Below are 24,944 nucleotides of genomic sequence, written 5' to 3'. Positions count from 1 at the left end.
TGCTGCTGGTTTTCCAAAGAAATATACGGGGCGGCTAGGTGGCACAGTGGATAGAGCACTGGCCCTGGAGTCAAGAGTACCTGGGTTCAAATCTGGTCTCAGACACTTAATAATTACCTAGCTGTGTGGCCTTGGGCAAGCCACTTAACACCATTTGCCTTGCAAAAACCTTAAAAAAAATAGCTCATCAAAGAAATATACAAAGAATATAATCAGTCATATGTGTGTACATGTGTAGATAGGTGCATGCATGTGTCTTTTTTTCCTCTCTCTCTCTCTCTCTGAAGTGAGGAGCAAATTCTTAGGCCAATCTTCCTTGTTTATTTCTTCTTTTTCCTGGAGACAGCCAATCCAATCCTGTTTGTGTGGGATTTTTGATGAAGCTCTAGAGTTCCAGCAAAGCTGCTAGCTATTTCAGCCCATCTAGTCTACTTTCCTGTGTGTGGGAATCTCTAGCCTTCAGAATGAACAATTTTTCCCTTTCCCCGGGTCTCAACCTGTCTTCCACACACTTCAGAATCCCTTCTTTGATTGTTAAGTTTGTTGACTGACTGTGGGTCTCTCTCTTGTTAAAAGTCCTCTGTTTTTTCAAGATTCTTCTAGGATCCAGCCTGTACAACCAAGACACTGCAGCCACCTCCTTTACCCAACAGTCACTTCTTTTTTTCTTGGAGATATAAATTACTCTTAACCCCTGCATCTCATACTAGACTTCTTTCTCTTTGCCCCCTAGTCTTGAAACAAATTCACTGGTTAGTTCGTGTGTGATAGGTGAGAGAAAAGCTAGGAATAGACTAATCCAAATCTCAGATTTTGAGATATCACATTCTAAAGGGTCCTGAGAAATGACAGATAGACTTTCAGTGCCTTAAAATTCATGGAATCATTGATTTAAAATGGGAAGAATTTTAGAGATCATAAATTGTCCAATTCCCTCATTTTATAAATGAGGAAAATAAAGCAATGATACTTACTGCCCTACATTGGGATTTCAATCTAGATCTTCTGAGTTCACATTCCACATTTTTCCACAAAGGAAGTTGGTACAAGGGAATAAGAATCTATCAAGAAAAATTCTGAAGCCACAAAGACAAATACCTTGATGAGAAAAAGAATTTAGCATTGGACTTGTAGTAAGAATATGAATCCTGCTTCTAACACCTACTAGCTATGTAATAATTATGGGCAAATCATTCCGTTACATCTATAGCCTCATCAGTAAAATGCTTATAAATGATATCAATCACTAAATTAGAAAACCCAGGGCAAGTATCTGAGGATGAACACAAAAACACAGTCTAGTTCTGCAAAAGCTAGCCTCTGTCAAGAGGCAGAAGGTTTAGAGTAAGACTAGCAAGAAAAGCAGAGAAATAAAATAGAAAGCAATGTCTAAGGTTCATTGGGGGAAAGAAAAGCAAGCCTCAAGAAAGTATTAGAACCACTGCTTAGGGTTCTGTGAGTTAGTAACATGATAAAGTTAGATGGCAGAACTGCTCGCTTTTTATCTTAGGAGGTGGCAGATATAGTGGGAAAGACACTGCATTTAGAGAGACAGAAACCTGAAATTAAAGTCTCCCCTCACTAATTTTAATTTTTTTGGGGGAGGGGAGCAAGCCCAAGTTTCCTGACATGCAAAATTAGGGGATTGGACTAAATCATCTTCAAGGTTTTTTCCCAATTAGAAATTTGTATTCCTCCTATTTGTTTTTACTGCTCCTTAGTCATCTTTGGTAGATCTTCATCTAAGTCATGGCCACTAACCATGGAGTATTCCTCAAGACTCTGTCTTGGACTTTTCTTTTTTCCTTCTATACTATCTCGTTTGGTGATCTCATCAGATTGCATTATTTCAACTCTCATTTCTGTGCACTGCTTCAGTTTGAAAACGCTACAAGCCAGGACCAAAGTGGAAGAAATGTTGGTGCATGAACAGATGACTGTGCCCTTAATGCAGCCTCTGAAGCAGAGATGCAGCAAAGTATGGGGATCGATTCCCTGTTGCTTGTGCTAGTTTTGTTCTAACAATTAATACCAAGAAAATACGGGTGCTCCATCAGCCAGCACCGCAACATCCATATGTGGAACCATCAGCTTCAGCAACTGGAGTTCATTTACCTTAGCAGTATCATTTTTAGGGAGATGCACGTTGATAATGAGACTGACACTTGTATTGCCAAAGCTATCTCAGTGTTTAGGAGCCTTTAAAAGAAAGTGTAGGAGAGAAGAGGTATTAGACTGACCACTAGTCTGAAATTCTACAGAGCCATTGTGCTGACCTCATTGTTGTATGCCTGTGAAACCTGGACAGTCAGTCAGTGCCATGACAGGAAACTGAATTGCTTATGTTTAAATTGTCTTGGGAAGATTCTGAAGATCACTTGACAAGTGAAGATTACCAGACAACCCACCACTGGGGTTTACATGGACTGTTTGTGCCCAAACTGTTGCAGAGCATTCCGAGCTTGTACTCATCTGATTAGACACACCATAACTCATCTCTAACATAGTGGTCTTGTTTTGGTCTTCTTTGATAACAAAGGACAAGAACCAACCAATACAGCCTTAAATTTTCTTCTATAGGTATCTCAAATATCATACATCCCAAATAGAAGTTACCTTCATTATCAGATCTGTCTATCATCCCCAAATTTTCAATTACTATTAAACTCACTCCAATCCGTTTTCCGTCTAGCTACCAAATGATTTTTTAAAAGCATAAGTCTAGGAGCAGCTAGGTGGCACAGTGGATAAAGCATAGGCCCTGGAGTCAGAATGACCTGAGTTCAAATCCGGCCTCAGACACTTAATGATTACCTAGCTATGGGTCCATGGGCAAGTCACTTAACCCCATTCCCTTGCAAAGACTGACTGACTGGATGAATGAATGAACAAATAAATAAAAAAAAAGTCTTAACTATATCATTCCCCTTTCAATAAACTCCAGTGACTCCCTGTTATCTCCAGTATCAAATATAAAGTATTGTGTTTGACCTCTCAGACTGGCCAGTATGACCAGAAAGGACAATGATCAATGTTGGAAGGGATGCAGGAAATCTGGGACACTAATACATTGTTGGTGGAGGTGTGAACTCATAATCTAAGGCAACAAAAATGTGCATACCATTTGACCCAGCAATACCACTACTGGGTTTATACCTTGAAGAGATGATGAAAAAGGGTAAAAACATCACTTATACAAAAATATTTATAGCAGCCCTGTTTGTGGTGGCAAAAAAATTGGAAATTAAGTGAATGTGCATCAATTGGGGAATGGCTTAGCAAACTGGTATATGTATGTCATGGAACACTATTGTTCTATTAGAATCCAGGAGGGATGGGAATTCAGGGAAGCCTGGAAAGATTTGCATGAACTGATGCTGGGCAAGATAAGCAGTACCAGAAAAACATTGTACACCCAAACAACAACATGGGGGTGATGATGGACTTGGTCATCCCTTCAGTGCAACAAGCAGGAACAATTTTGAGCTATCTGCAATGGAGAATACCATCCATATCCAGAGAAAGAATTATGGACTTTGAACAAAGGCCAAAGACTTTTACCATCAAATTAAAAAAAAACCCATTATATTATTATGTAATTTTACTATCTCATACTTTATTTTTCTTCCTTAAGGATATGATTTCTCTGTCAACAAATGGGATCAATGTATAACATGGAACCAATGTAAACACTAACAGAATGCCTTCTGTGGGGGAGGGGGGTTGCAAGGGAAGCAAGAATGGGGGGAAAATTGTAAAACTCATAATAAATAAACTTTTTCTTTAAAAAAATAAAAAAATAACAATAAATGAACTGCCATGGTAGCAAAGGCTAGGGGGAAAAAATAAAGTACTGTGCTTGGTATTTAAATTCCTTCATGAGCTGTCCCTACCTTTCATTCTTTGTACACTGTATAATTCGTATGTTTTACAATCTAGCATCCATTTCTAGATTTCCTTCATGAAAATGTTTTCCCTCCTCACCTATTCTTGGTTTCCCTCAAGACTCAGCTCAAATTCTTCCCTCTTCAGGAGGCTTTTTTTGGCTCTCCTCATTGTAAGTGACTTATATCTTGAGTTTATATTGCATCTAAACACACACACACACACACACACACACATCTTGTATAGATATAGTTATTTGACTATTGTTTTTCCCATTAGAGTTTGAATTTCTTGGGTCTAGAAATTGTTTTTGCCTTTCTTTAGTATTTTTTAACTCTTAGCATAGTTCCTAACATATACTGTACATATAATAAATTCTTGTTGACTTTCTGACTTACTAATTAATCCTGCCATCTTTGGAGTGAAAAGAACAATAAAATGCTTAATGAATTTTTATCCAATATACAGGGATCAAGCAGTATATCTTTTAGTTGCCTTTGATTCTCAGAGCCAAAGCACTGGGCTCTGTTGAACTACATTGATGGTTACTCGTATAGTTAGATGTTTTTTGCTGAACTACTTCAGTTAAAGATTACAGAGACATAGAGAGTAGGCAGGGAACTGATGTCCTGGAGAGAGAGGAAAAAAAACCTAATTTTCCAAAAAGAGAATAAAATCTACAAACTGTAGACCAGTAAACTTGCCTTAATTCCTGAAACAATTTTAGATCATTTTATTAAAGAGATAAGGTTAGTGAACATCTGGAAAAGTAAGTTGTAATCACAAAAAAACGAGAATGATTTCATCAAGAACAGGTCATGCTAGACTAACCTAATTTCCCTTTTTGACAGGTTGATAGACTAGCAGATCAGCAGATTGTTGTAGATTTAATTTGTCAAGGTTTTAGCAAAACAATGACTGTTGTATTTCATCAGAGTTTTTGTTGCTTTTCAGTGTTAATTTTAATTTTTGGTGAAATTAATATGTATTTTATTTTGGCTCTATTCACCTTATAGCATCTATATAGGCATTTTTCCTGCTTCTATGAATTTATTGTATTTTTCATTCTTCAAAGTATACCAATAATTCCATTATACTTTCACATGATAATTTATTAGCCATTCCTCTATTATTAGGTGCATATTTTGTTTCTAAATTTTTATCACAAATAAAATGACTGAATTATGTATATATAAACATATATAGGTGTGCATATATACATGTATACATATATATGTATAAATGTATCTTGCTGTCTGTAAACTCCTATAAATAGTCCCAGTAGTATATTCTCTGAGTCAAAGAGTTGTGAACAATAGATAGTTGTGTTTTTTTTAAACAAGTCTGGCTTTATAGTAGTACATGTTGGTATCATATATGCATATTGGTATCATTTTCATAGTTTATTTTTCTTTTGTTTTAAAAGGTTTTGTTTATGCTAATTTTTCTTTGTTATCATTTTTCTATTATTCTCCCCATAGAACCCTTCCTTGTGAAATACAGTTAAACAAAACAGATCTTTATTTTGCCCTAAGAATTATGTTAAGATTTTCTTTAATTCTAAGAACATACCCCTTGACACTTTGATTGTTGTACTATCTCCTTATCCTTTTTTTTAATGTAACATAAAAGGATGTAGAAATAATAAATAATGAGTGATTGTTGTTAAAAACTGACCCTTTTCTAAAACTGCTTTGTAAATGGGCCTTGATTTTTAAAATTCCTGTGTTCCTAGATGTCTAGATTTTGCCATGTGGACTAGTTTGGTGAATTAACCTTCAGTAATAGTGATTTTTACAGGTATTACGTGTGTGTGTGTGTGTGTGTGTGTCTGTGTCTGTGTCTGTGTCTGTGTCTATGTCTGTGTGTGCGCACTTTACACACTTATATTGCTGTCTCTAAAGCATTGAACCTGGTTGGGAAGGCCAGAATTCAGATTTTAACTCAGACACTATTTGTGTGACCCTAGGCAAATCACTTAGCCTTATTGCCTCAGTTTCCTCATCTGTAAAATAGAAATAATATTAGTACCAGACTCCCAAAATTGTTGGGAGGATAAAATGAGAATTCTGTTAAGTGCTTTAGAAACCTCAAGTATAATATGAGTAATAGATGATATGATTTTATTTATATTTTTTTAATTTTATGTTGTACACATTTTTATATGTTCCTGTCTCCATTTGAATGCAATTCCTTGCATTTGAAGATTATTTCATTCTTTACATTTGCTGGTTGGCTAGTAATCCTTTTTCTGTTTTATTTATGAAAATGTCCCCTTTAGAATTATTACATTAAAAATAAAATAAATTTTCTAAAAATACTTTTATTCATTTCATTAAACTTAGAGAAAAACTTGTTTTTACTTGTTGCCTCATATTCTTTCATTTCTCAGTCTTTTAAGCATGTCTTTGACTTATTAATTAAAACTGTTGGGGCAGTAAGATGATGGTACAGTGGATAGAGGACTAGACCTGGAGTCAGGAAGACTCATCTCCGTGATTTCAATTCTGACCTCAAACACTAGTTACATGACTCTGGGCAAGTCATTTAATCCAATTTGCCTCAGTTTCCCTTTCTGTAAAATAAGCTGGAGAAGGAAATGGCAAGCTACTCCAGTATCTTTGCCAAGAAAACCCCAAATGGGATCATGGAGAGTTGGAAACAACTGATCAATAAATTAAAAATATGTTCTCCAAAAATAGTAATAATTTCTTAACTTCCAGTTTCGATTTCAATCTAGAGATTCTATAGGCATTTCACTATGTTCAAACTAAACTCATTCCCCCCAATCCAATCCTTTCCTAAATTTACCTATTTCCATCAAAGACATCATCATGTTTCCATTTATTTAGGATTACAAACCCAGTATTATCTTGTTCCATACTCTTGTCTCATTTTACATATCTAATCATATGCAGATCTTGGGATTTCTACCTCCTTATCTCTCCTATTCCTCCTTTCTTTCTGTGTGAACTATGTTCAGACCCTCCTAACTTCTTGCCTGTTCTATTACAGTAAACTTCTAATGGGTCTTTCTGGTGTAGTATTATACCATGTAGTACTGCATATATAGTATTATGTAATATGCCTCAGCTGATTTTCCTAAAATATAAGCAGAGGCTACATGTCTAATTATTTCTTATAGATTAAAAAATAATCTCTGGCCTTTAAAGCCCTTTATAGTCTGACTCCCCCAAACCATTTTCTTGACTTATGTCTTCCTCCTTACCTTACTTTCCATGGTCTGGCCAAATTAACTTGCCCTCCTGTTTCTCCCACATGACATGCCATTTCTCTTCTCCATGCTTTCACACTAGACAACCTTCATATTGGTAATACAATCCTAGGTCACTTCTTCTTTTTTCTTTTTTTTTTTTAAGGTTTTTTTGGAAGGCAATAAGGTTAGGTACCTTGCCCAAGGCCACACAGCTAGGTAATTATTAAGTGTCTGAGGCCAAATTTGAACTCAGGTCCTCCTGACTCCAGGATCGGTGCTCTATCCACTGCGCCACCTAGCCTCCCCTAGGTCACCTCTTTTTAAAATCATTTGTTTCCTTCAGTCTTCGGTCAATGCCCCACTGTTTTTAGGAACCTTTTTTTTTTTTAACGATTTTAAATTTTATTTTATTTTCCCAATTACATGTAAAGGTAGCTCACAACATTCATTCATTTTAAGTTAATGTGTTCCACAGATTTTCTCCATCCTCCTTTTCCTCTGTCCTTAAATAATCTGGAAAAAGCTATACATGCACATTCGTATTTTACATATTTTCATATTGGTCATGTTGTGAAAGTAGAGTTAGAACTAAGGAGGAAAAATAAGAAAGAAAAACAAAAGAAGTTTTACAAAGTGAACATAGCATGCTTTGCTCTGCATTTAGACTAGTTTGTTTTTTTTTTCCTGAAAGTGGAAGGTTATTTTCCATAGCAGATCTCTCAGGATTGTCCTTGACCACTAAACTGCTGAAAGGAGCTGTGTCCATTGTAGTTGATCATCTCCCAATGTTGCTGTTAATGTATACAATGGTCTCTTGATTGTGTTCTCTTCTTCCAGCATTAGTTTTTACAATTCTAGAAAGTCTTTCTTGATGTATTTTTCCTTGCTGCTAGTTTCCTCCCCATATTAACTTATATTTCTTTTGTATATACTTATATATATGTGTTGTTATCATCCATCTCCCCCCCCCCACTCCTGCAATATAAGGCAAGCTCCTCAGAATCAGGGACCCTTTTATTTTTGCTTTTGTGAGCTATGTCACATGTTGGAGGAATTTAATAAATGTTCATTCATTAATGGGTTGTTGAAACTAGGTAGTATTCTTTCTGGTTAGGAATATGCTATAGCTTTCAAGTGGCAAAACTAATGTTATTTGCTTTGTTTCACATATATTTTACTGTAATATATTACACCTGTTTTCTGTAGTATGTTTGCCTCTGTATTTTATATTTGGACAAGGAAATAAAAGGGGTAGACTTCAGAGAGAATAAGGCAATAAGACTCGAGTCCAGACTATATCCACATTTAGTTCTTTCTTACTCCATAAATTATAAAAAAGATAAGCAGAAGAGATGCCTTACTGGCTTAGGACAACATACCTGCTATTTTGTGTTTGACACTGGTGCCAGACACTTTTTGGTGGAAGAGAATCATAGCTGCCCTTCAAAATATGATTTATAAACATTTGTATCTATGCCATAGAAATTAATAAAATCTCAGGATATGCTGATTTTCACTTATAAAGTATGCTCAAGGGAACTTTCTGCATGCATTTGGGTTTATAATAGAGCTTTAAGTACTGAGTATCAGAGAGAAAGTTAATCTTTTTTTTTGGCTTGTATCTCCAGCAGTTTTCAAATTTAAAAGTGCTGAGTCGCTCTCCAATGTCTGATGCCTCTGTCACTTGTGAGTACAAGTCTCAGTCTTCATTTGTTAGCAGCTCTGATAAGGAAGAGAAAATTACAGATTTGGCCAGTCACTGTATCCTTGAGAAGGACCTCTTTCCAGATGAAGACGCTGATCACCTTTTTCCTAGGAAAATGACATCCCATAATGGGATGGAGGACAGTGGAGGTGGAGGCACGGGGGTGAAGAAGAAACGCAAGAAAAAGGATCCAAGTGAACAAGAGGCTGTGGGGAAGGGAGTCAAGGATAAAGAACCCAAACCAAAGAGGAAAAGAGAACCTAAAGAACCAAAAGAATCTAAAAAGGCCAAAGAGCCTAAAAAGCAGAAGGAGCCGAAACAAAAGGAGGCTGTTAAGAAATCTAGGAAACCGAGGGAGCCCAAACTATCCAAGGATTCTAAAGACAAAAGGGGAAGCACAGATTCTACACCTAAGATGAAAACCAAGAAGGCCAGGTTGGCTTCTTTCTTTCTAGTGATCTTTATTCCTTATCTCTCCATTGAGTCAGAGGCTTACTTTAGCATATGAGAACTGCATCTTGACTATGTGAAATAAAAAGGAGTTGAAGTCTCTTTGACTTTAATTTTAAGGATCTGACCTAGGAAGACTTCTGTCCGCCAAGTAGACTAGTAAATCTTTTTATTTTTTCATTTTGAGTTTTTGAGTTTTTTTAATTAAAGATTTTATTTTGAGTTTTACAATTTTCCCCCTAATCTTACTTCCCCCCAACCCCCCATAGAAGGCAATTTGGCAGTCTTTACATTGTTTCCATGGTATAAATTGATCCAAATTCAGTGTGATGAGAGACAAATCATATCCTTAAGGAAGAAACATAAAGTAGAAGAGATAACAAGATCAGACAGAAGATACCAGTTTTTTTTCCCCTAAATTTAAGGTAATAGTTCTTGGTCTTTGTTCAAACTCCACAGTTGTTCCTCTGGATACAGATGATATTTTCCATTGCAGATAGCCCCAAATTGTCCCTGATTGTTGCACTGATGGAATGAGCAAGTCCATCAAGGTTGAACATCACCCCCATATTGCTGTTAGGGTGTACAGTGTTTTTCTGATTCTGTTCGTCATGCAAATTCCTCCAGGCTTCCCTGAATTCCCATCCCTCCTGGTTTCTAATAGAACAATAGTGTTCCATGACCTCAGTTTGCTAAGCCATTCCCTAATTGAAGGACATTTACTTTATTTCCAATTCTTTGCCACCACAAACAGGGCTGCTATACAAGTGATGTTTTTACCCTTTTTTATCATCTCTTCCGGGTATAGATCCAGTAGTAGTATTGCTGGATCAAAGGGTATGCACATTTTTGTTGCCCTTTAGGCGTATAGACTAGTAAATCTTGAAGACTTTTGCTTATAGTAAACACAAGCAAAACTTCTGTTTTGAAGTTTTGAAAAACTAAAAATCCTATTAATATTTTTTTTGGTCTTGGGGTCATGATATCTGTGATTTTGTTTTTTTTTGTTTTAGTTTTCTTTTTTTGCCAGCCTTTAATTCATATAATTGATAATAAAGTTTTTAAAACTGTACAAGAGATTTAATTCATTATGTCAAGAAATTTAAATCTTAATTTTTTCTTGTAGCAAGGAGCAAGGACCAACCCCAGTGGAGAAGAGAAAGAAAGGGAAAAGGAAAAATGATATATCAGTGGAAAGCCTAGAGCTGGAACAGGGCTTATTGAGTCCATCTCATCGGAACACAGAGGAATCCACTGAGTCTGCAGACAGCCAGGTATAGCTATGACAGGAAACTTTTTGAATGGCAACTTCTAGATGGAATCTTGCTTATTTCCATTTTATTACTAACTTATTCCTGCCTCTGGTTTTCTTCTGTAAATCTGACTCCTAGGACTTGGTTAGAGATCCAGAAAGTATGAATAGCCCTTTTCTTAGCGTACTCTTTTTGAGACCAATGTTCTTTCAGAGAACGTAGTACATCTTTCTAAGAATTTTAGGGTCCTTACTACTATTACTGTTTATACAAGTAATTTTAAAATCTGAATGCTTTAAAATGTTGGATTAGAGATATGAATGTGCTCCTTATTCCAGGACAGTTTGGGAGATTCACAAAAACCACTTTAAAGCCCACCTATATCTCATTCCTAAAAACAAATGTCCAGGTGAATACTGTCTTAGGTAAGACTTTCCTCTCTTCATAGATTGAGTTCTTTTTTTTACTTTGGTTTATCAAACATTCATTAATTGTATTTGTTAGGGCACTTGTGGAAGTTCTGACAAATACTAACAAAACAACTTTTCCTTTCATCGAACTTAATTTTCAGCTTGTTTTCAAAGTCCTTGAAATGTGAAATTTCTTGGAAATGCCCCCAACTAACTAGTTGGGCTATTCTGTTTTTACTGAACCATCTATGATCATACAGTTCCAGCCTTTTGTGGGACCTTTACTACATCTCAAAATCTCCTCAGATATGTTGATCTTAGCATCATAGAAGGGAACTATAGAGGGTAGGAGTAAGTCATCATCTGACGATAATTTTTATTCTGGCATGTAAACTAGGAGTACATGGATTTTTTTGGTAGCTGGTTTAAAAATTTTTGTATAATATGAGAAATATTGAATGTTAGCAAATAGGAAAGGAAAGGCTAAGGAAGAAGAATGGTGAAAATGTGAAGTTGGTAGAGATTGCTGGGTCTTGAGCTCCATAAGGCTTATAATATTCATAAATCCAAAGGAGGATCTAACAGAATAATGAGAATGGTTTTCAAATATGCCTTTGGGAGTTCTTAAAATTACTTTATAGTTATATTACTAAAAAATACTGTCCTGTAGTAGGAAAGGTTTTTTGTTTTGTTTTGTTTTTTAGTTTTTGCAAGGCAATGGGGTTAAGTGGCTTGCCCAAGGCCACACAGCTAGGTAATTATTAAGGTCTGAGGTCAGATTTGAACTCAGGTACTACTGACTCCAGGGCCAGTACTCTATCCACTGCGCCACCTAGCTGCCCCTAGTAGGAAAGTTTTGATAGGGGTTTGGGATAACACAAAGGAGGGAATATAGGTGCATATAACTTTTGATTCAGCACTTAATAGACAGAAAAGAATTGTTTGACAAAGTGTGAAGGCACAAACTTTGTGAATTTTGATTTTCATATACTGGATTTTCCTAAGGAAGAGCACAATGCCTGATTAGATGCTGATAAAACTCACTGCAGTCTTTTCTGACATTTTGAAAAAGAAATGGAACAGCCTTCCCAAATTTTGTTGACCTCAGGTCACTGAAATTTTGCTTTGGTAGAAGGAACAATTCTTCCCTAATTAGATTTATTTTTTTCTGTAGAAACGGCGCTCAGGACGACAAGTGAAGAGAAGAAAGTATAATGAGGACCTGGACTTCAAAGTGGTGGATGATGATGGGGAAACAATTGCAGTGCTTGGAGCTGGGCGCACCTCGGCCCTCTCAGCTTCCACACTGGCCTGGCAAGCAGAGGTATGGTTCCTGAAAATAAGACCTGACAAAATAGGGCATTGGACTTTTCAGGATTCTTTTTCTCGGTTCTGTTTTTGGAAGCCCATATTGTGCCTAAGTACATCATTCCACTTTCCTGTATCTCTGATATAACTTATTACATTGCTTTGGATGGAATTAGGGATCTGTTCATTTGCAGATATCAGTAGTCACTCATCTATTGAGGTAGCTAACTTTATGAATTTACACTTCCATTACAATTATTCTGGACAATTTTTTTTCTCCTACCATTTGCTTTTATGTTGAACTTACTACATTATAGGTTGGACTATCTGCAGCATTAAATGGCCCTTCATCCTCCAAAAGAACATTTTGGCGTGCTTTAGAGGAACCTATTAGATTGTAATTCATTAACACCCTTGTTTTGGAATAAGATAAAACCTTTGACAAGTTTCCTGTTTTATAAAATCATAGGATCTAGAGCCAGAAGGGACTTCAGTAATCAACCCCTTCATTTTAGCGGTAATTTCTATTTCTGTTTCCTTAAGTAGCTTTGCCAACCTCAAACAAGATTTTCTAACTCTTAAGTCACATCTTCTCATATTCTTGCTCACTGTTACTGATGTCAGAGGTAAACTCTGACCTATCTGTATCTCCTCCTGCCTGTCACAGAATTCTGCCCACATTATATTCTTAATAAATGTACAGTTTACATTTAATTGATCACTTTGATTCAGACTGATTTCTCAAGCCAGATTTGACATCTTGCTTTAGATTCTTGTGACATATTAGTAATAGTAACAACCCTTCTAATTTCTGTATATAATTTCTGTATCCCATGAAAATAATCTTTTTAAGCATCAGGAAAATCTAAAAGAAATGGAAGTTTCATATGAGTATTATCAGTATCATTTTTCTGTGCATGAATACATACAGTTCATTGTCATTATGTCCCTCATAATTTACCCTTCTTCACTCTCTGTGCTCTACCTGAGTCCTGTATTTGAAGGTCAGACTTTCTGTTCAGCTCTGGTCCTTTCAACAGGAACATTAGAAATTCCCCTGTTTCATTGAAAGTCCATCTTTTTCCCTGGAAGAGGATGTTCAGTTTGGCTGGGTAGTTGATTCTCAGTTGCATTCCCAGCTCTTTTGCCTTTTGGAATATTATATTCCAAGCCCTATGAGTCCTTAATGTAGTTGCTGCTAAATCCTGTATAATCCTGACTGCAGCTTCACAATATTTGAATCATATCCTTCTGGCTACTTGTAATATTTTCTCTTTGACTTGGGAGTTCTGGAACTTGGCTATAATATTCTTGGGGGGGGGGGTGGATCTCTTTCCAGAGAAGATTGGTAGATTGTCTCAGTTTCTGTTTTTCCCTCTGCTTCTAGGATATCTGGGCAATTTTCCTGTAGGAATTCTTTAAAAATGAGGTCAAGGCTCTTTTCCTGATCATGACTTTCCGGTATCCCAGTAATTTTTAAATTATCTTTCCTGGATCTGTTTTCCAGATCAATTGTTTTTTCAGTGAGATTTCACATTTTCTTCTGATTTTTCATTCTTTTGGTGTTGAAGTATTATCTTGTTTTCTTGTAAAGTCATCAACTCCCTTTAGCTCCACTCTACATCTGAAGGATTTGTTTTCCTCAGAGAGCTTTTTTATCTCTTTTTCTATCTGGCCAATTCTGCTTTTTAAAGCATTCTTCTCCTCAATAACTTTTTGAACTGTTTTATCCATTTGACCTAAGCTGGTTTTTAACATGTTACTTTCTTCAGCATTTTTTTGGATCTCCTTGATTAAGCTGCTGACTTTTTTTTTCATGTTTTATCCTGTATCTCTCTCATTTCTTTTCCCAATTTTTCTTCCATCTCCCTTATTTGATTTTCAAAATCTTTTTTGAGCTCTGTCATAGCCTGAGCCCAACTTCTATTTTTCTTGGAGTCTTTAGATGCAGGAGTTTGTACTTCCGCATCTTCAGACTGAGTGTTTTGATCCTTCTTGGGATCATGGGCAAGTATTTGTCAGTGGTCCGGTTCCTCTTTTTTTCTCTGTTTATTCATTTCCCCAGCCTATGCCTGGTTTTAGGGTACTTCCTAAGCTTTTGAGTATTATTGGGACACCCCTCCAAAAGGACCTCATTGTGTGAGGCTGGTCTTGAAAGACCACAATCACACCCCTCTGCCACAGGGTTGGGTGGGGGTGGGTCCCTGTTCTATTGGGGGGGGGGGAACCTAGACTGTAATCAGTATCTTAATGTGGTCAGAGCCCCAGAGTCCTGTTCCAGAGTCAGAGGACAGACCTCAGAAGTGTCCCTCCACTAAGGGGACAGCTGCCTTGAGGCTCCTGCTTTCCAGCTCCTGCTTTCGTTTCCTGGATCTGGGCTGCCTCAGCCACTGTGCTGAGTGCTGCAACTGCCCTGAGGGCCTGGATTTTGTTTTCACTCTGGCTGAGGTCTCCTATCTGATCCTCCAAGTTGTCCCTGGTTTTCCCTGAGGTGCAGGTCAGGAAACTGCTTCTGGTATTGCTGGATCAAAGGGTATGCACATTTTTGTTGCCCTTTGGGCATAGTTCCAAATTTCTCTCCAGAAAGGTTGGATGAGTTATGAAATAATTTCAAAGTAGCACTTGACTCCATGTCATGTGCCTAAAGATTACCTGTGTTATGTAAAAAAGTCCAAGAGACATATTTTCTACATAATTAAAAATCATTTTATTAATTATGACTACCATATAATTAGAAAATGGTCGTTTGACTTTCCCTTGAAAGCAGTCTAATGGAGCCCTTTCAAAGCTTATGTGCCCTTGGAAGGGTGGGTATTTCCAACACAGAAATCAACACTGATTGGTTAACAGTTGATTGATTGATTGGTTGGTTGGTTCTTGTACTTCATTATCGAAGAAGACCAAAGTTGTCACTATGTTTGTGACAGATCATAGTATGTCTGACTGTGGCTGATCAGATCATTATGTGCTTGGAATGCTCTTACACCAGTTGGGCACAAATAGTATGTGTGAACACCTGGGGTAGGTACTCTAAACTTAGGAATGTCACATTTCCTTTGAGCTGCTTCATTTCTGCCTTGAATCACTTTCATTTAAATTGTCTTAGGAAGATTCTAAAGATCACCAATTCAATTTCATGGCATGGCGCTGATAGGCTGTCCAGGTTTCACAGGCCTATAGCCAAGAGATCAGCCCAGTCGCTCTGTAGAGAATGTCTAAGTAAATTTTGTTACATAAATGTAATGGAATGTTACCGGATTACAAGAAATAGTTAATATGATGAAGCCTGGAAAAATCTTCTTGCACTGCTGGAGAAGAATGTAAATAGAGTCAAGAAAACAAAAGGCACAATAAATGATTGCAATTAAATGGAAAATACAGCAAGCACAAAATAATTGAAAATGAAAATTGTAGTGAAACTCAATAAAACAGTGATGAGAAGATACCTTCCTTGCTTCTTTGAAAAGGTGGGGGGAGAGATCCTCAGCTTTGGAATGTTGTTTATTTTTGTCAGGTTTTCTTCAATTTATTGATAGATTTGTAGATTTTTTCTTTTTTTTTAAAAAAAATTGTTAAAGGATATGAAATTTTATTGCCTCCATGTTTAATATTACTAAATGGTATATAGTGGATCCCATCTATTGGAGTTTTACTATCTGCACTATCAGGAACTTACTCTCTTTAATTAGACCTCTTAGGATACCTCACTTCTTTTTCTGAGTTTCACTTATTCACTCCCAACAAACTAGCAAGACTGAGTTCCTTCTTTAGGGTCCTAGGGGATAGGTATAATCCTGTTGAGGACAAATACATTCTCCCATCTACCAATGAAACGCCAGTATGTTTTTCTGACTACTTGGAGACTTTTGAAAGATAATCATTTAAGTAACATTAAGACAAAAGTCATGATATTATAGATACTAATATATTAAAGCAATATATTATATAAATAATGAATTATATCACAATACTCAAATATACCCAGAGTATACTCATACCAATTTTTTAATAGTTGTAGTGAGTAATGGATACAAACCTACAGGAAACTACTACATTCTAGACTCCAAAGCTTCATTTTAGTTATCTCTTCAGGAATATATGTAAAGTCACTTAACTGATTGCTCCATGTCCAGGATGTCGTCCTGATGCATATCTGGTCATTGGACCCAGTGACTCTGGAGGAGAAAGGGAGGCTGGTGACTTAGCACAACACTGCCTCACTCAAATCCAGTTCAAGTACTTGTTATGACATCACTTCCCTGATATTGTGGTCTTCTTTGAAAATGAAGGACAAACATTATTATTATAATCCATATGAAACCACTTCTCTCCTTACTACTCTTTTCCTCATCTTTGCTTGAATGTAACTTTTTATAAGCTCTTTCATATAATCATCACCCTTAAAGAAATCATTTAGAAAGTATTAACTCTTGATGTAAATAAGCAAATCTCTAGCAAGAGAATTGTAGACAGAGGTCAACAAACTGATTCTCTCTAGGCTCTACAAAACAGCCCAAACCATTATTTACTTGGATGTTCCACATAGGAAGCTTTTGCTCCTTATGCTGTGTCTGCCACCAGAGTTCAGTGTTTCCACTCCCTCTCCAAAAGTTTCACTGCCCATTCAGAAAGGAGCTCACATCCCTGCCTGCCCTTGCCTTGTACTTTCCTTTTGACTGCAGGGATTGTAGCAGAGAACTTCCCTCTCTGGTGACCCATAGTGACTGCCTGCTGGAGTTCTTGGCCAATGAAGTCACTTATTTCTGACCAATCAGGATCCATCAGCTGAAGCATTTAGCTCTTTCTGCTCTTAAGGTTCCTCTCCTTTCTTCCCTGTCCTTTCTGCTGTGGGAGCTTTCTCCTAAGTCTCAGCCATTCTCCAAGTCCCCCCATCAAATCAGTAGTTCTTTTTAAACATATAAACTTAACTCAGTGTCCAAACATCTCTTTCCTCATTTTTTTTTTCAGTTTTCCCACTTAATGTGACACAATTTAAGACAGATTAGCTGAGGTACCTATCATGCCTTAATTCTGAAGTCTCTTAAAAAACTGCTTCTCTCAGGCCCTTAATACTATCTTTTTTCCCACAGTCCCATTTCTCTACTTCTTAATTAGGCTTCTTCCTAACACTCTACTTTTCCCACACAAACATGACATCATTCCACATTGTTCACAGAAAGTTCCAAGTCTGTCCTCACTTTAATTCAGATCATTTTCTCTGCCACACTGTTCTTATCCTGTCTGAAATTATGTTTCTTCATATACATTTTAATAATTTATGTTAAAAGAAAGTTCTTTTTCTATTTGTATTAGGTATCAAAATGTTCCTTTAACAGAGCAGCCAGTATCTTATATCCTTTAACAATTAATACAAACCTCTTCTTTTACCAAAAAAAAACCCTTTTTCTTTTCTATCATTAGCTGCTCATTTTGAAAGGAATCTTAAAGAGTCTGTCTACCTTACAAAGAAATTATTCTGAGGAAGGGGGTGATGTGCAGGGGGAAATTTAAGCAATATAAAAACAAAAGATCCTACTAAATATTATTTTTTTACAAAAGCTAGCCCAGGGAAGCTTGCAGTTGAGATTAGCTAAACAAATCTGCTTGTACTCTGACCAGTGATGCTGTAGGAGCACCTAAAACCTGTAATATTGTTATTCCAAGGGAGTTGGAAGCCTGGAGTGCCTGAATGTTGAAACTTTTTGTGGAGGTGAGATTGGTTGGGAGATGAGGGAGACACACAGCACTGTAGGATGGGGAGTGCATAAATGATAAGCACTGGAGATAACACTTATGGAAGGTTTTAGCTGCAAATCAGATGGATGAATCCTATGGTCCTTAGGGAAAGAGATGCAGCAAAAGTTAATGATTCTTCCTTAATGTTGGACTGTATTGACTTTTAAATTTGATTTTTCTTACCAGTTTCTGGTGTTGAACTATTTAACAGAGTCAAGGACTTTGATGACAAGTATTTTGCTTAAATAGCTGTGGCTGTAGTACCTGCAGGATTAGTTGCCAGGCTGAAGTTCCATCCAGACTACTTTTCAGTGGAATCCTGGAGTATCTCCCTTAGAATCTGAAGGGGGATGGTAGTCAAGGGGGTGGTGATGAGATTGAGTTAATCCAGGTGAGGGAAAATCCATATCATTCTTGATGGTACCAGTAAACCCCAAATGCTCTGAGTAGGAAATTCCAGTGAGCATCAGAAACCAGCATGAGGCTGGCAGAGCTCTGGCCAGGACCTGGAAGCTTAGAGCACTGTGCACTGAGACTCTTGAGGGACCTGAAGAACATAATAGCCTGAACCCATCACCTTGTGTGCAGGTATAACAGGGGATGTGGAAACCATTAGCAAAAGCCCCATTAACATCAAAACCAAACAGGACCTGACTAGTGAAGCCTGTTACGTAAGCTAATAAAAAAATCAACACTATAAAGAAGTAGAAGTCAAAAGATGCCCAACAAGGGCCATAAAAAAGAATGAAATAATTCTAAAGCTATGAATATAATCTTAAAGAGGAAAAGTTGTCTAAAAGAAGTATAAGAGTACTTGGAAGAAATGAAGAAAGGATAAACAATAAAGTTAGAGCTTTGGAGAAAAGAATCAGGAAAATAAAGATACTAAAAAGTAGATAGACTTGACAGGGTGAAGGAGGCCAGGTGTAGAATAAATGTTGTCTTTGAACAAGGCAAATGTTTGGTTTTATCTTGCATAACTGTATATATTTCTTACAAGAATTATTTTTCTTTATTAGGGGTTTGGTATTCAGGAAGGAGAGTGGCACGATTAAGAGTATTTAGCCTGCCCCTTTGCCTCCCAAAATGAAATTAAAATATGATCATTGAAGCATTTTTAAATGTTTAGAAGGAAACACAGTGGCAGAATAACTTTGATATTAAAGGGCCTGGGGGTATGTTCCATTTTGAGATTGAGAAACAAAGAAAAAGTAGTAGGGAATGGAATATGCCAGGGATAAATTGAGGGACAAGAGTGTGGACTCCTCAGTTTCTTATTTAAAAAGAACATACAAATGTAGAAGGAGTTAGGAGAATGAGAATCTTGTAAGAAAGATAAATAATAGTTGAACATACACACTTGTACAAAAATGTATAGAAAATCATTAATCTCCATAAGAAAGCAGGAGAGACCAGGAATGAGTTTTTAAGAGTGAGACTAGAATCTGGATGGAATAATCCTTTGGCAAATAAAACTGAGATCCACTTCAGAGTGAAAACAAAGAGGGAAGGGTAATTGAAAATGCCCTTAATCTGGACTAAAAGAAGAGAGGTGGGGCAGTTTGTTAGTTTAAACATAGCTTAAATATTACTTAAATATTCTTTCTCTTTCACCTCCTTAAAAAGGAAGAGATGGTAAGAGTATATGATGAAGGGAAGGACACCTTATTTGTAAAGATCATGAATCCATTAAGACAAAGGTCATTACAGTGAATTAGAAAATATACTCCAGCAAAACATGGTTTACAAGTAATTCTTAAAGAATAAAGATTCATAAACTTAAAGACTGGAACAATTTTTAATTTATTTCAAGCAAATTCAGAAAAGCAGAAGGTAGCAGTGAAGATTACAGCAATAGAAAAAATAGATGGTTAGAAAAGATAAGCTACATTTATGGGAAACTATATTACAATTAAAGGCTCTATAGATATGGAAATAATATCAGAACTTAATACATGGTACTGAATGCATTGTCACCTAAGTATTTAAAGGGAACAATCAGGTGTCGGGGAAAAAGACAGCAAAGCTATAGAGGCACCTCACTGGACCCATTTCAGACAAATCTAACAAAAAAAAGATAAATAAGAATTTTAATCAAGTTAGATATAATTCTAGCAAATATTAAATTGAGTAGAAATAAAAAGAATTTCTCTGCCATTTGTGATACCTTTCAAAATTACCTATGTGATAGGCTTAGCATATAAACTTCATAAATGCCAAAACAAATAAACACATATACTGACCACAATACTAGAAAATTTATAGTGATCAAGGTACCTTTAAATAAAAGATTCGACTTAAGATGGATATTAAATAATTTAATCCTAAAGAATTGTTAGGCAAAAGTACAAATTTTGGTTTTTTTAATTAATTTTTATTAAAGCTATTGAGTTTTACAATTTTTTCCCCCAATCTTACTTCCTTCCCCTCCACTCCCCCGCGGAAAGCAATCTGTCAGTCTTTACTTTGTTTCCATGTTGTACCTTGATCCAAATTGGGTGTGATGAGAGAGAAATCATATCCTTAAAGTTCAGACAATAAGATACCTGTGTTTTTCTAAATTGCATGGGATAGTACTTGAACTTTGTTCAAACTCCATGTCTCCTTATCTGGATACAGATGGCACTCACCTTTGCAGATAGCCCAAAATTGCTGCCGATTGTTGCACTGATGGAATGAGCGAGTCCTTCAAGGTTGAACATCACTCCCATGTTGCTGTTAGGGTGTACAGTGTTTTTCTGGTTCTGCTCATCTCACTCAGCATCAGTTCATGCAAATCCCTCCAGGATTCCCTGAATTCCCATCCCTCCTGGTTTCTAATAGAACAATAGTGTTCCATGACATACATATACCACAGTTTGCTAAGCCATTCCCCAATTGAAGGACTTTTACTTGATTTCCTATTCTTTGCCACTACAAGGGCTGCTATGAACATTTTTGTACAAGTGATGTTTTTACCCTTTTTTATCATCTCTTCAGGGTATAGACCCAGTAGTGGTATTGCTGGGTCAAAGGGTATGCACATTTTTGTTACCCTTTGACCATAGTTCCAAATAGCTCTCCAGAAGGGTTGGATGAGTTCACAGCTAAAAGTACAAATTTTAGAGGTAATATATATAATTTCTTCAATGAAAATGACAACGATGAACCAGTTTATTGAAATATTTGGAGGTGGGGAGTAGATCCAAGATAGCAGAGTATAGGCAGGAATTTTCCTGAGCACTCTTAAATTTCCCTCCAAGCACTGGTTAAGACAACTAGTCAGAAGATTGCAGGAGACTCTTTGCTTTACTGAAGAGAGGACTGTGTTGCATTGGCCACAGACAATTCTGGGGAAATTGAACTATTGAAGCACTATTGTTGAACTTGATTCAGCCATTCTGGAGAGCAATCTGGAATTATGTTTAAAAGGGCTGTAAGCCTGTCTATACCCCAAAGGAAAAAAAAAAAGTAATAGGACCTAAATGTACTAAAATATTTACAGCAGCTGTTTTTGCACTTGCAGAGAACTGGAAATTAAGGGGATGTCCATCAGTTGGAGAATGGCAGAACAAATAATATATAATTGTGATGGAATGCTGTATGAAGTGACAAACAGGATGCTTTCAGAAAAACCTAGAAAGATTTACATAAACGGATGCAAAATGAAGTGAGCAGAACCAGGAGACAGTTGGGCACAATGACAGCAATACAGTACAATGATCAACTGTGAATGACTTGGCTATTCTCAATAATCTTAGTAATACATTGATCTGATATAATTGCAAATGAGTTATGATGAAAAATATTATCTATTTCTTTTATTTCTTTTTAAATTTTACAATTCCCCCCCCCCACAGAAGGCACTCTGATAGTCTTTATAGTATTTCCATGCTATACATTTATCTAAATTGAAAGTGTTGAGAGAGAAATCATCCTTAAGGAAAAAAACCTAAAATTTAAGAGATAACAAAATTACATAACAAGATAACAGGTTTTTTTTTTAATTAAAGGTAATAGCCTTTGATCTTTGTTCAAATTCCACAATTCTTTCTCTGGATACAGTTAGTATTCTTCATCACAGATACCCCAATATTGTCCCTGATTGTTGCACTGGTGTAATGAACAATTCCATTAAGATTGATCAACCCCATTTTGCTGTTGTACAATGTTCTTCTGGTTCTGTTCATCTCTCTCAGAAATTCTATCCATTTCTAGAGAAAGAACTGATAAGAGTTTGGAGTTTGAAGCTAACTTTTTTACTTTCTTTACCTTTGAGTTGGGGTTTTTTTTTTTGAGGGTGGAATTATGTTTTCTTTCACAATACAACTAATGTGAAAATGTTTTGTTTTTGTTTTTGTTTTTGCAAGGCATTGGGGTTAAGTGACAGTCACACAGCTAGGTAAATATTAAGTTTCTGAGTTCACATTTGAACTCAGGTCCTCCTGACTTGAGGGCCAGTACTTTATCCAAAGCACCACCTAGCTGCCCCTGGAAATACATTTTTCATGGCTATTTTGTATATTCTATACAAATTGCTTCGCTTCTTAATGAGGAGGAGGAGGAAATGGAGTGATGATAGCAGTTTAGAACTCAAAATTTTAAAAAACGTGTATTAAAGTTTGTTGTTAATGTGTAAGTGAGGGAGAAATAAAATATTTGGAAAAACATTTAAAAAAAAACTCTAGGGAGAGATAGAAGTCCAGAGGTGAAAATTCTTGTCTTGTCAAGAAAAAAACAAGAATAGATCAATGTATTTATTGAGCATTCATCTAAGAAAAAGTTTTTTAAAAATTAAATTAAAAAACCTCAGCTAATCACCAAAATAAAAATTTAGAAAATCAAAATATAGATTAACAAAACTAAAAACAAGAAGTCATCTAAATGATGACTAAAACCAGAAACTGATTGAAAAAAAACTAAAAAAAGCTAAAAATAATAGCTAAAATAATTTTTTAAGAGGGAAGAGACCCAAATATCAACAATAAAAATGAAAGAGAATTCACAACAAAGGAAGAGGAAATAAAGAAATTCATTATGAACTTTTTTGCCCAATTATATGTTTCAGCAAAACTGATATGAAATGGTTAGGTTAATGGAATAAGAAATCAAGATTATAAATAACCTAATCTCACAAAATTAACTTGAACAAACCATAAATGAACTCAAAAAAGAAAAGAAAAAAAAAATATATATATATATATATATGTTTGGTAAATTGATAAATTCTTTCAGACATTCAAAAAGTAATTCATTCCAGCCTTACATAAACAGTTTAAAATTGGAGGAAAAGATAGCCTAACAAATTCCTTTAATAATAGAAAAATGATTTGATCCCCAAACTAAGAAGTAGCAATTCAGAGAAAACTAGTGACCATTATCCTTAATGAATGTGATATAAAATATTCAATAAAATGGCTTTAGTACATATTTAAAATTTATATACTGTGATCATCTAAGACTTAAGAATAATTAAATGGTTGGTTAAAATTATAAGAAAACTAAAATAATAGAACAACATATACTAATAAAAAATTTGAAAATCACTTTTCTCAAGTTATAAAATATTTATTTCAACAGGTGAAAAGAAAAGCTTTAGACAAAATAAAATAATCTTTTCTGTGTCCTTCAATTGGGGAATGGCTTAACAAACTATGGTATATGTGTGACATGGATCACTATTAGTCTGTTAGAATCCAGGAAGGATGGGAATTCAGGGAAGCATGGAAGGATTTGCATGGAGTGATGCTGAGTGAGAGGAGCAGAAGCAGTAAAACATTGTACACCCTAACAGCAACATGGGGGTGATGATCAACCTTGATGGACTTGCTCATTCCATAAGTGCAACTATCAAGGAAAGTTTTGGGCTATCTGCAATGGAGAATACCATCTGTATCCAGAGAAATAATTGGGAAGTTTAAACAAAGACCAAAGATTATTACCTTCAATTTAGGGGTGGGGTATTACCTTATTATGTAATTTTGCTTACTCTTATACTTCATTTTTCTTCCTTTAAGGATATGATTTCTCTCTCATAACATTCAACTTAGATCAATGTATACCATGGAAGCAATGTAAAAACTAACAGACTGCCTTCTGTGGGGAGGTGGGGGGAGGGAAGCAAGAATAGGGAGAAAATTGTAAAACTCAAAATAAATAACATCTTTCTTAAAAAAAATGCCCTGGAGACTTCTGAGGCCTGTCCTCTGTAACTGGAACAGGACACTGTCTGATCTCATTCAGATCCTGATTACAGTCTAGGCCTCCCATAGAACAACAGCCACCCCCCACCTCAGCACCATGGCAGAGGGGTATTTTTGTGGTCAGTCACAGACTAGGAGGGAAAACAGCTTCACACACTGAGATCCTTGTGTGTGTGTGGGGTGTCCCAATAATACTCAAAAGCTCAGAAAGCACCCCAAAACCAGGCACAGGCTTGGGAATTGAGTAAACAGAAAAAAAAGAGGAACAACATTGAGAAATACATTGTCTATGATCCCAGGAAGGATCGAAATAATCTTAAGATGAGGAAATACCAGCTTCTGCATCTAAAGACTCCAAGAAAAATGGAAATTGAGCTTCAGGCTATGACAGCTCAAAAAAAAGATTTTGAAAATTAAGTAAGAGAGATAAAAGAAAAATTGGGAAAAGAAATGAGAGAGATGCAGGAAAAACATGAAAAAGAAGTCAGCAGCTTAGTCAAGGAGACCTAAAAAAATGCTGAAGAAAATAACATGTTAAAAACTAGCATAGGTCAAAATGGATAAAACAGTTCAAAGAGTTATTGAGGAGAAGAATGCTTTAAAAAGCAGAATTGGCCAGATAGAAAAAGAGATAAAAAAGCTCTCTGAGGAAAACAAATCCTTCAGATGTCAAATGGAACTTAAGGAAGCTGTTGACTTTACAAGAAGTCAAGAATAATACTTCCAACACCAAAAGAATGAAAAATTAGGAGAAAATGTGAAATCTCATTGAAAAAACAACTGATCTGGAAAACTAAT

General features: G+C 36.0%; 1 protein-coding gene across 7 annotated transcripts in view; it reads left to right on the top strand.

The window, feature by feature from the left end:
* CHD6 (chromodomain helicase DNA binding protein 6) overlaps positions 1-24,944 on the top strand; it is a 180,162-nt gene that overhangs the window by 52,046 nt on the left and 103,172 nt on the right. For 6 of the 7 annotated variants that reach the window (XM_074211991.1, XM_074211990.1, XM_074211992.1 and 3 more), the window contains exons 3-5: positions 8,731-9,242; positions 10,384-10,531; positions 12,095-12,244. In XM_074211991.1, coding sequence (XP_074068092.1) covers positions 8,731-9,242; positions 10,384-10,531; positions 12,095-12,244 — 810 coding nt within the window. The remainder of the gene's footprint in view (positions 1-8,730; positions 9,243-10,383; positions 10,532-12,094; positions 12,245-24,944) is intronic. The other variant, XM_074211989.1, reaches the window with a different exon arrangement.

Source organism: Macrotis lagotis, chromosome 1, assembly GCF_037893015.1.
Source record: "Macrotis lagotis isolate mMagLag1 chromosome 1, bilby.v1.9.chrom.fasta, whole genome shotgun sequence".
Classification (NCBI taxonomy): Eukaryota; Metazoa; Chordata; class Mammalia; order Peramelemorphia; family Peramelidae; genus Macrotis; species Macrotis lagotis.
This window is presented reverse-complemented; position numbering and strand designations above follow the sequence as displayed.